At 38.1% G+C, this 13,194-nt stretch overlaps 1 protein-coding gene across 1 annotated transcript in view; it reads left to right on the top strand.

The window, feature by feature from the left end:
• IQCB1 (IQ motif containing B1) overlaps positions 1-13,194 on the top strand; it is a 322,033-nt gene that overhangs the window by 298,302 nt on the left and 10,537 nt on the right. Inside the window, exon 13 of the mRNA XM_053698079.1 lies at positions 11,290-11,446. Coding sequence (XP_053554054.1) covers positions 11,290-11,446 — 157 coding nt within the window. The remainder of the gene's footprint in view (positions 1-11,289; positions 11,447-13,194) is intronic.

The raw sequence follows: 13,194 nt of genomic DNA on the forward strand, positions 1-13,194 counted from the left end.
AGATTTAAGGTAACTTTCAGACAAGTATAATTAAGTTATTGAGCCCACAAATGATTCTATATAACTTCAATTAGAAACATCAGAAATTGTATATATTATTAATGCAACAGCCAATTTATATGACTAGCTAAGACTACACAGGACTTTGGATATAAGCATAAAATGCGAAGTGCCCTTTTAAAATTACCAGCTTTAATTATTGTAGCAATAACGAATGTATTTGCTTTAAAATATTAAATTATAGTCATTGCCATACGTTACCACATAACCAAATGATTATTCAGTCTCCAGAATTTCTTGTGGGTCATCTAAGAAGGATTTATAGCCTGATGAAACAGCGTAAGCGCTGAGAAACGCATTGCTATGTTTCCTGCTTTTTAACAGTGATTTTAATCAAATTTGAACACATTTTATTCAACCTTGCTTTATTCCTGTGGATACTAGAATCATCTTGGGACCTTACAATATCGGGGAGTTGTTCCTGTGTAAGCTGTTGCCAGTGATTGAGTCAGCCGAGTGGCTCTGAAACCTTGGTCCGTTCATTATTGCACTGAATGTGCATCTAGGCTCTGTGAGTATATTTGACTATCATATAGTCTATATCTGCATTGTCCAACAATATTACACCATTAGGCGCCTCTTATCTCTCCTATCTTTAGGAACTGGTACTTTTATCCACAATGTGCAGAGGTACAGGTCTCAAAATTGTTAATCTTCCTTTTCAAGAAAGTGTCCCAAAATGGCAGAGAATATACTTGGCCCAAAGCCTATGTATTTTCCTCTAAAAAAAAAAAATGCTTCTTTGAGTCTGTCTGTCCTTTTTCTACTGTGTGTGTGGGTGCTTATCAAAGATATAGCCCCTCCTCCTTTTCTTTAATAATTCCCACAAGATTTTGATAGGCCCTTACTGATGCTTGTCCCTGATCCACCCTTAATGGAGCTGAGCATTGATTGGTTATTTGGAATGGCATATGTTCTAATAGTCAATTCGTTTGGCTGTCATACCATTTCTGAACTATTGGTGGTAGCAGATAACCAGAAATGCAGTCTCACCATCAATTATTGCTGCAGTTTAAATATCTCACCTAAAATGTTTATTTAATATACTATAATTTCTTGCATTAATAAACCTATCTGGTCAGCATATATGCCCCATTCCATATAACCCAGCATGTATCTATAGAGACCAAACATGAGTATACTTCCAGTATCATACTAGTAAGCAATTATGCTGTAAATTATTTGGCTCTTCACAGAATCATTGCATTCAACATCCTGGCATTATATTGTATCTTAATGTGAATATATTTCATGTTTCTAAGAATTTTTGAGTGCATGTATTTGTTTTATGACCAATATTCATAGGACATCTTGTTATTACATGTCTAAAAAATAAAAATAAACAGATGTTATTATTCTGATACTCTAACACATTTCAAATTCACCAATGCAGCCCTTCAATACAGTAGACATCTATCCAATACAGTAAGTTTCAGATCAATACATGTATGTATGTGTGTGTATATATATATATATATATATATATATATATATATATATATATATATATATATATATACATGTTGTTAATATAATCTTATATGAAGATTAAGTCACAGCATTCCCATATATCTGTAGGGTACTTGAGTTCAGATTATTTGTGTATCTGAGGTTCAGGGGCAATTAACAGGCCTGTGCTAATTACTATATTCTCAGAATTTCTGTTTGAGACTGAATTCTCTACTTAAGTCAGATAAGCAAACACCCCAGGATGCTCCCAGGCTCGGGTAATTATCAGGCCCAATGTTTATCCTTCATGTGGAGCTATGAGCTTCAAAGGCTAAATGTTTATTTTCTATCTTCACTAATTGAACCAAATGTTTTCCTTTTTGTACCTAGCTTGTCTTAAAGGGACATGAAACCCAAATTTCTTTTTTTTCATGATTTAGAAAGAGCATACAATTATAAACAACTTTTTAATTTACTTCTATTATCTATTTCTTTCATGTAATTAACAAGAGTCCATGAGCTAGTGACGTATGGGATATACATTCCTACCAGGAGGGGCAAAGTTTCCCAAACCTTAAAATGCCTATAAATACACCCCTCACCACACCCACAAATCAGTTTTACAAACTTTGCCTCCAAGGGAGGTGGTGAAGTAAGTTTGTGCTAGATTCTACGTTGATATGCGCTCCGCAGCAAGTTGGAGCCCGGTTTTCCTCTCAGCGTGCAGTGAATGTCAGAGGGATGTGAAGAGAGTATTGCCTATTGAATGCAGTGATCTCCTTCTACGGGGTCTATTTCATAAGGTTCTCTGTTATCGGTCGTAGAGATTCATCTCTTACCTCCCTTTTCAGATCGACGATATACTCTTATATTTACCATTTCCTCTACTGATTCTCGTTTCAGTACTGGTTTGGCTTTCTACAAACATGTAGATGAGTGTCCTGGGGTAAGTAAGTCTTATTTTCTGTGACACTCTAAGCTATGGTTGGGCACTTTATTTATAAAGTTCTAAATATATGTATTCAAACATTTATTTGCCTTGACTCAGAATGTTCAACTTTCCTTATTTCCAGACAATCAGTTTCATATTTGGGATTATGCATTGAATTATCATATTTTTTCTTACCTCAAAAATTTGACTTTTTTCCCTGTGGGCTGTTAGGCTCGCGGGGGCTGAAAATGCTTCATTTTATTGCGTCATTCTTGGCGCGGACTTTTTTGGCGCAAAAATTCTTTTCTGTTTCCGGCGTCATACGTGTCGCCGGAAGTTGCGTCATTTTTTGACGTTATTTTGCGTCAAAAATGTCGGCGTTCCGGATGTGGCGTCATTTTTGGCGCCAAAAGCATTTAGGCGCCAAATAATGTGGGCGTCTTTTTTGGCGCTAAAAAATATGGGCGTCATTTTTGTCTCCACATTATTTAAGTCTCATTATTTATTGCTTCTGGTTGCTAGAAGCTTGTTCACTGGCATTTTTTTCCCATTCCTGAAACTGTCATTTAAGGAATTTGATCAATTTTGCTTTATATGTTGTTTTTTTCTTTTACATATTGCAAGAGGTTCCACGTTGCAACTGAGTCAGAAGTTACTACAGGAAAATCACTGCACAGTGCTGGAGCTACCAAGCTAAGTCTGCTATAAACTTTTGGTATCTGTTTCTCCAGCTGTTATTTGTATTGCATGTCATGTCAAACTTATTAATGCAGATAAAATTTCCTTTAGTACTGTTACATTACCTGTTGCTGTCCGTCAACATCTAATTTTCAGAGTGTTCCTGATAACATAAGAGATTTTATTTTTTAAATCCATTAAGAAGGCTATGTCTGTTATTTCTCCTTCTAGTATACATAAAAGTCTTTTAAAACTTCTCTTTTTTTCAGATGAATTTTTAAATGAACATCATCATTCTGATACTGATAATGGTTCTTCTGGTTCAGAGGTTTCTGTCTCAGAGGTTGATGCTGATAAATCTTTGTATTTGTTCAAGATGGAATTTATTCGTTCTTTACTTAAAGAAGTGTTATTTGCATTAGAAATAGAGGATTCTGGTCCTCTTGATACTAAATGTAAACGTTTAAATAAGGTTTTTAAATCTCCTGTAGTTATTCCAGAAGTGTTTTATCTCCCTGATGCTATTTCTGAAGTAATTTCCAGGGAATGGAATAATTTGGGTAATTTATTTACTCCTTCTAGACGTTTAAGCAAATTATATCCTGTGCCATCTGACAGATTAGAGTTTGTTGGGACAAAAATCCCTAAGGTTATGGGGCTGTCTCTACTCCTGCTAATGTACTTCTATTCCTATGGCAGTTAGTACTTCATTTAAGGATCCTTTAGATAGGAAAATTGAATCCTTTCTAAGAAAAGCTTACTTATGTTCAGGTAATCTTCTTAGACCTGCTATATTTTTAGCGGATGTTGCTGCAGCTTCAACTTTTTTGGTTAGAAGCTTTAGCGCAACAAGTAACAGATCATAATTTTATAGCATTATTATTATTCTATAACATGCTAATAATTTTATTGGTGATACCATCTTTTGATATCATTAGAGTTGATGTCAGGTATATGTCTCTAGCTATTTTAGCTAGAAAAGCTTTATGGATTAAACTTGGAATGCTGACATGTCTTCTAAGTCAACTTTGCTTTCCCTTTCTTTCCAGGGTAAATAATCATTTCGTTCCTTTCCTCACAACAAGGAACAAAAGCCTGATCCTTCATCCTCAGGAGCGGTATCAGTTTGGAAACTATTTCCAGTTTGGAATATATCCAAGCCTTATAGAATCCTATAGCCAGCTCCTAAGTACCTATGAAGGTGCGGCCCTTATTCCAGCTCAGCTGGTATGGGGCAGATTACGTTTTCTTCAAAGAAATTTGGATCAATTCCGTTCTTAATCTCTGGTTTCAGAAACATTGTTTCAGAAAGGTACAGAATTGGCTTCAAGTTAAGGCCTCCTGCTAAGAGATTCTTTTCTTTCCCGTGTCCCAATTGACACAGCAAGGCTCAGTATTTCTGAAATGTGTTTCAGATCTAGAGTTGGCTGGAGTATTTATGCCAGTTCCAGTTCTGGAACAGGGGCTGGGGTTTTATTTTATCTCTTCATTGTACCAAAGAAGGTCAATTCCTTCAGACCAGTTCTGGATCTATCATTATTGAATCGTTATGTTAGGATACCAACATTCAAGATGGTTACTGTAGGACTATCCTGCCTTTTGTTTAGCAAGGGCATTATATGTCTACAATAGATTTTCAGGATGTGTATCTGCATATTCCGATTCATCCAGATCATTTTTAGTGTCTGAGATTCTCTTTTTAGACAAGCATTATCAGTTTTGTGGCTCTACTATTTGGCCTAGCCTCAGTTCCAAGAATTTTTTTCAAAGGTTCTCGGTGCCCTTCTTTCTGTAATCAGAGAATAGGGTTTTGGTATTTCCTTATTTGGACGATATCTTGGTACTTGCTCAGTCTTCTCATTTTCGAAGAATCTCATACGAATCGACTTGTGTTGTTTCTTCAAGTTCATGGTTGGAGGATCAATTTACCAATCAGTTTTTTGATTCCTCAGACAAGGGTAACCTTTTTAGGTTTCTAGATAAATTCAGTGTCTATGACTCTGTCCTTGTCAGACAAGAGAAGTTTAACATTGATATCAGCTTGTCAAAACCTTCAGTTACAATCATTCCCTTTGGTAGCCTTATGCATGGAAATGTTGGATCTTAGGACTGCCGCATCAGATGCGATCTCCTTTGCTCGTTTTCACATGCGACCTCTTCAGCTCTGTATGCTGAACCAATGGTGCAGGGATTACTCAAAGATATCTCAATTAATATCTTTAAACCGATTTTACGACACTCTCTGACATGGTGGACAGATCACCATCGTTTAGTTCAGGGGGCTTCTTTGTTCTTCCGACCTGGACTATAATCTCAACAGATACGAGTCTTACAGGTTGGGGAGCTGTGTGGGGGTATCTGACGGCACAAGGGGTTTGGGGATCTCAGGAGGTGAGATTTCCGATCAATATTTTGGAACCCCGTGCAATTTTCAGAGCTCTTCAGTCTTGGCCTCTTCTGAAGAGAGAGTTGTTCATTGTTTTCAGATAAGACATTGTCACAACTGTGGCATACATCAATCATCAAGGAAGGGACTCACAGTCCTCTGGCTATGAAAGAAGTATCTCGAATTTTGGTTTGGGCGGAATCCAGCTCCTGTCTAATCTCTGCGGTTCATATCCCAGGTATGGACAATTGGAAAGCGGATTATCTCAGTCGCCAAACGTTGCATCCGGGCGAATGGTCTCTTCACCCAGAGGTATTTCTTCAGATTGTTCAAATGTGGGAACTTCCAGAAATAGTTCTGATGGCTTCTCATCTAAACAAGAAACTTCCCAGGTATCTGTCCAGTTCCCGGGATCCTCAGGCGGAGGCAGTGGATGCATTTTCACTTCCTTGGAAGTATCATCCTGCCTATATCTTTCCGCCTCTAGTTCTTCTTCCAAGAGTAATCTCCAAGATTCTGAAGGAATGCTCGTTTGTTCTGCTGGTAGCTCCGGCATGGCCTCACAGGTTTTGGTATGCGGATCTTGTCCGGATGGCCTCTTGCCAACCGTGGACTCTTCCGTTAAGACCAGACCTTTTGTCTCAAGGTCCTTTTTTCCATCAGGATCTGAAATCCTTAAATTTAAAGGTATGGAGATTGAACGCTTGATTCTTGGTCAAAGAGGTTTCTCTGACTCTGTGATTAATACTATGTTACAGGCTCGTACATCTGTATCCAGAGAGATATATTATAGAGTCTGGAAGACTTATATTTCTTGGTGTCTTTCTCATCATTTTTCTTGGCATTCTTTTAGATTACCGAGAATATTACAATTTATTCAGGATGGTTTAGATAAGGGTTTGTCCGCAAGTTCCTTGAAAGGTCAAATCTCTGCTCTTTCTGTTCTTTTTCACAGAAAGATTGCTATTCTTCCTGATATTCATTGTTTTGTACAAGCTTTGGTTTGTATAAAGCCTGTCATTAAGTCAATTTCTCCTCCTTGGAGTTTGAATTTGGTTCTGGGGGCTCTTCAAGCTCCTCCATTTGAACCTATGCATTCATTGGATATTAATTACTTTCTTGGAAAGTTTTGTTCCTTTTGGCCATCTCTTCTGCCAGAAGAGTTTCTGAATTATCTGCTCTTTCTTATGAGTCTCCTTTTCTGATTCTTCATCAGGATAAGGCAGTGTTGCGAACTTCTTTTGAATTTTTACCTAAAGTTGTGAATTCCAACAACATTAGTAGAGAAATTGTGGTTCCTTCATTATGTCCTAACCCTAAGAATTCTAAGGAGAAATCGTTGCATTCTTTGGATGTTGTTAGAGCTTTGAAATATTATGTTGAAGCTACGAAATCTTTCTGTAAGACTTCTAGTCTATTTGTTATCTTTTCCGGTTCTAGGAAAGGCCAGAAAGCTTCTGCCATTTCTTTGGCATCTTGGTTGAAATCTTTAATTCATCTTGCCTATGTTGAGTCGGGTAAAATTCCGCCTCAGAGAATTACAGCTCATTCTACTAGGTCAGTATCTACTTCCTGGGCGTTTAGGAATGAAGCTTCGGTTGACCAGATCTGCAAAGCAGCAACTTGGTCCTCTTTGCATACTTTTACTAAATTCTACCATTTTGATGTATTTTCTTCTTCTGAAGCAGTTTTTGGTAGAAAAGTACTTCAGGCAGCGGTTTCAGTTTGAATCTTCTGCTTATGTTTTTTGTTAAACTTTATTTTGGGTGTGGATTATTTTCAGCAGGAATTGGCTGTCTTTATTTTATCCCTCCCTCTCTAGTGACTCTTGTGTGGAAAGATCCACATCTTGGGTAGTCATTATCCCATACGTCACTAGCTCATGGACTCTTGTTAATTACATGAAAGAAAACATAATTTATGTAAGAACTTACCTGATAAATTCATTTCTTTCATATTAACAAGAGTCCATGAGGCCCACCCTTTTTTGGGGTGGTTATGATTTTTTTGTATAAAGCACAATTATTCCAATTCCTTATTTTATATGCTTCGCACTTTTTTTCTTATCACCCCACTTCTTGGCTATTCGTTAAACTGATTTGTGGGTGTGGTGAGGGGTGTATTTATAGGCATTTTAAGGTTTGGGAAACTTTGCCCCTCCTGGTAGGAATGTATATCCCATACGTCACTAGCTCATGGACTCTTGTTAATATGAAAGAAATGAATTTATCAGGTAAGTTCTTACATAAATTATGTTTTTGCTACATTCTCTTGATATTCTTTGCTGAAAAGCATATCTAGATATGCTTAGTAGCTGCTGATTGGTAGCTGCACATAGATGCCTCCTGCGATTGTTTCACTGTGTGCATTGTTATTTCTTCATTAAAGTATATCTAAAGAATAAAGCAAATTAGGTAATAGAAGTAAATTGGAATGTTGTTTAAAGTTATATTCTCTACCTTAATCATGAAAGAAAAGGAAGGGGCAGGGGTCATAGGGAGACCAATTTCAATTTCTATCAGTTAGTTAATAGCCAAAATGAAATACCAGATTCTGTGATACATTTGTAGTTTATTCAATGTTATTTCACAGGTACCCTGACAATAATGTGTGTGTTTTATTTAAGTATATGAAGGGAATACATTATATAGACAGGAAAACGTTATGAAAACACAACTATCTACTTGTTTAAATTTGAAAGCACTACAGTGCTAGTTCCACAAGCTCCATTGTTTCATGTACTAAATTAATATTTTTTTTATTATGTGAGGCTCATTCTTTCTAATGGTTGTGAGAGTCTACAAGACATTTACCCTTGGGAATTACATCACCTGGCCACCAGGAGGAGGCAAAAACATCCCACATTAGAGCTTAATTATCCCTCCTACTGTGCCTTCCCTCCCAGTAGTTCCTTGTCTTGTCAAGGAGAGGGCAAGGACAAAGGTGTTTATAAGTTAGATTTGTTTTTCTTATTATTTCTCTAGTTCCTAGAAGAAAGGGATACTGGGGAGTGAGGCTTGTACTGTGTAAATCTCTTCTTCAGAATATTAGTCACAAGCAGAGCACAGGTTACAGGGCCTTAGTGTGTACTTCGCCATCAAGGTCCTGCACTGTTAGTTACAGCTAAGGACAAATGATCACTGCAGTATGTATTGAGGAGTAGTGAGGAGGTCTGCAGGGTGGGTAAGTACCTGTTCCCTAAGGGCCACTGCAGACATTGGTTGAAATGTCATCTAATGTTTTGATCTTACAGGTCATACCCCTTACCAGCCTGATGGCTTTAGTGTGGTTTATTTGTGCACACATTATAGGTTTGTGCACAAGGGTTTTTTCAGTGTGAGTGTTTCTGACTTTATTTATTCCCCATGTGTTCTCTGAGTACACCTGCATGGTAGGTGGTGTGTTTGTGGGGTACTGATTTACCGAAATTTTGGACCGGGGTTAGCTTGAGATGATACCTCTTTAAATAACCATGAACTCGCTTGCCTGCAGTACCTCAGCGCTCTGGTCACACTCAAGTCATTCCGGAGGGAAGGCAGTGACAAACGGCAAGTTTGAGAGGATACCAGCACTTATACTCCAGGGGCTGGGAAACAGTTAACTAGTTTCCCATGCCCCACCCTCTTTTTCTTTTCTGTGCAGCCAGATGCAGGATGCTCAGTCTTACAGGATTTGCTTACACATCAATTACCAGAGGTGCCAGGAGGTCCTTCATACCGGAGCACAGGTGTCATATTGACATTTTATATTTGTATTACTTGATTCTCCGTAAATAAATATTTATTTATGGACAAAATTATGTATAATTTTTGGAAACATTAGCTGGTCAGGTATTCCGGCAGGTAATACATACTATTCCTTACAGGGAGCCTATTTATTAAGTGACGGATTCCGTATATTATTAACCCATTTCTGGGGGGTGCATTAACTTAGCACACATGGAGCAGACTGAGACTGCAGCCACTGATATGAGCATCACTAAGGGTAGTCCCTCAGATGTTGATATACCTATTAACAAGTGTCTAATGTGTAATTTGATCACTAGCTGTCCTCCAGCACAACTTTGCATTTCCTGTTTAGCTTCTTCTCTACAGTCTCATTCTCAGAGCACTAGTCCTAGATCTTCTGTGGTTCACCCACCTGTATACCTCACACAGGGTGGAGTGACTTATTTTGCCCCAGATTTTGCCTGACAGTAAGCGCAAATCTAAACACATTTTCTCAGGGTCCTCTTCAAAGAGTTATACTACTACTGAACCTTCATTGAAAGCTGTGAATTCCTCTTGTAGTTTTGAGGGTGAAATCTTATCAGAGGGGTCTTTTGCTGAATCTGAGAAGGAACCAGAGGAAGTTACTTTTCAGTTAAAGATGGATCCTTACTTAAGGAGGTTTTCAAGACTATAGGGGTTCAGGAACCTCAAGTAGTTGAAGAAAAAATGGTACAGAGACTAGACCTTATTTTAAGACCTAAATCTAAGGTCCCAGATTCTATTCCTATCCCTTCATTAGTGTCAGAAATTATTTCTAAGGAGTGGGATAAGCCTGGAGTTCATTTTACTCCATCACTGACCTTCAAGATGCTTTTCCCTGTTCCTGAAGGAAGCTTGGAATTGTTGGGGACTATTCCTATGGTTGCCAGTGCTATTTCTACTTTAGCCAAGAGGACTACTATTCCTCTTGAGGACCGTACCTCATTCAAGGATCCAATAGACAAAAATTAGAAGATTACCCTAGGAAAGCTCTGTTATAGGGGGGGGGTTATTGTTTCAACCCGCTGTAAGCATTGCTGCAGTAGCTGGAACTGAAGTTTTTTAGTGTGATTCTTTGTCAGATCTTATCTTGGTGGAATCCCCTTTATTTCAGGATAGGATTCATTTTTGAAAGACAGCAAATTTCTTCATCTCTGATGCTATAATCCAGATCATTTGCAATAATGCAAAATAATAAAAAAAGGCACTTGCAGTTTTGTCATGTAGAGCTCTTTGGTTAAAATCTTGGTCAACTGACATGGTTTCTAAATCCAGACTATTGTCATTAGCTTTTAAGTCTACTCGGTGTGGGTTTAGACTCAATCATTTCTACTGTGACAGGGGGCAAGGTTGCTGCCTTGCCTTAGGATAAGAAATCTAGACCCAAGGGAAAGTTTGGTGCTCATTTTCGTTCCTTTCGCTAGAACAGGAACCAGCTTTCATCTTCCTCCCAGAAGACTGAACCCCCCCCCAAGTCTACATGGAGACCAAATCCAGTATGGAGAAAGCCCAAGCAGAACAAGAAGCTTGTCGCTGAGTCCAAATCTGCATCAATTTGTGGCCCCCGATCCGGATTCTTCTCCGGTACAGGGCAGACTAAGCCTTTTTTGGGAACCATGCTTGGTCTGTTCAGGACCCTTGGGTTCTATAGATCATTTGACAGGGTTACAGAATCCTATTTTTTTTTTCTTCTTCCTATACTCACTACTGGGAGGGAATGAGAAGTAGGAGGGATACTTGAGCTCTGGTGTGGGGTGTCTTTGCCGTCTCCTGATGGCCAGGTGATGCAATTCCCAAGAGTAAGTGCTAGTGGAATAAATTATGTTTTTTCCTATTGCTAGTTTTTAGAAGCAAATAAGTCTGCAAGGAACAGTTGTGTTTTTTCCAATGGCACAATAGTCATAATCTGCTTATAATACTTTTTTTCTGATGTAATTAATTTAATAGATTTACAAAGTTTTAACAGAGATTAAGAAGTGTATTTCAAATAATGACTGGATAAAGTGAGGTTATGAAAGTTACACCTTCTTCTGTAGGCCCAGCAGATGTCCGTGGAGCAAAGCAAAGAGCTACATTTACAAGCCCAGGAGAAGCTGGGAGAGTATCTGTTGAAGAGAAAACAGGAACACAGAGCAGAACAACGCAGAGAAGCACTAACGGCAAAGATTAACACTGATATAAATATGATTCTGGGTACAGTACTAAAACTGCTTTATGTATAAATAATAATAAAAAATATGACTTTATATAGGAAAACTGTTTTATAATAATATGTAATAAATATATATATAATAATAATTTTACTAAATATATTTGTTTTAAGGAGGTTAGTCCATAATGCTACATCTAATATGCCAATACTAGATGGTTACAGTATTCAGCCTGTCAATGTAAATTAGGGCCCTTGTACACAAAGTAAGTGAAATCTGGTCCTGGTCCTGGTCTCACATTGCTTGGAAGCCTCCCCTCCTTGTTCAGATTTGTTTTAAAGGGGCAATAACTCCTCTTGCTGTTGTGTAAAATATATACTTGTTCCACACTCCCTTCAAAGACCAAAAAGCAAATTCTGCAAATGAAATAGCTGATTTAGTACCCTTAAGTCTTTTGCAGACAATCACCAATTTTACAGTGATGACTCTACTGTTCAGGGATGCATTTTTATTATTATAATAATTATTATTATTATTCTTTATCTATAAAGTGCCAACAAATTCTGCAGCGCTGTCCATGGGCACAAAGATAAAAGTACAATGATGATACAAAATGTTTAAGACAAAGGACAAAATGTATCAAACAAATACAAGAGAAAAATGAGGGCCTTATTCCCCTATGAACTTACAATATAGAAATGCATACAACCTACACTAACCTTTCCTAACTCCAGTTCCTCTCCTCCTTTGTTATCCCCTTGAACCCCTTGCATGTAAGCCTATGAGCCAGGGGGTCGATCCGATATAAAGCGTCGCCCGCAAAAGCCGGCGACGCCAATATTTGCGCGGATTTGGTATCACATATACGGCGTAACCTAGAAGTTACGCCCGTATATTTCTGCCGTCGCCCGCAGTTTTTTGGGCCATAGGCAGGTATACCAAACCCGCGCAGTTTGGTATCCAATATGCAGCGTAAGGACTTACGTGGCGAAAATGGAGAAAACTTACTCCATTTTCACCTCGCCACAAAAAGCAGCCGTAAGAAGCCTTACGCTGACTATTGGAGCCCCGTAACTCCCTAAACTAACTAGAAAATAAACCTAACACCTAACGCATGCGCAATGTCTATCTCCCTGTCAACCGCGATCTGCTAAAATAAACCTAACACCTAACGCATGCACAATGTCTATCTCCCTGTCAACCGCGATCTGCTAAAATAAACCTAACACCTAACGCATGCGCAATGTCTATCTCCCTGTCAACCGCGATCCCCCCCCCCCCCCCGAAATCCCTAATAAAGTTATTACCCCCTAAACCGCCGCTCCCAGACCCCGCCGCCATCTACATAAACTAACCCCCTACTGTGAGCCTCTAAAACCGCCGCCATCTACCTTATCTATCCCCTAATCTGACCCCTTACACCGCCGCCACCTATATAAAAATTATTAACCCCTAATGTAAGCCCCTTACACCGCCGCCATCTCTATTAAAATGATTAACCCCTAATTTAATCTACCTACCCCGCCGCCAGCTATATTATCTATATTAACCCTAAGTATATTATAGTTAATATAGGTATTACATTATATATATTAACTATATTAACCCTAATTATATTAGGGTTAATATAGTTAATATAGTTACTATAGTATTTATATTAACTATATTAACTCTATCTAACCCTAACTAAATTTATATAAAATTAATCTAATTCATTTATAAACTAAAATATTCCTATTTAAATCTAAATACTTACCTATAAAATAAACCCTAAGATAGCTACAATATAAT

This window comes from Bombina bombina, chromosome 1 (genome assembly GCF_027579735.1).
Source record: "Bombina bombina isolate aBomBom1 chromosome 1, aBomBom1.pri, whole genome shotgun sequence".
Taxonomy (NCBI): domain Eukaryota; kingdom Metazoa; phylum Chordata; class Amphibia; order Anura; family Bombinatoridae; genus Bombina; species Bombina bombina.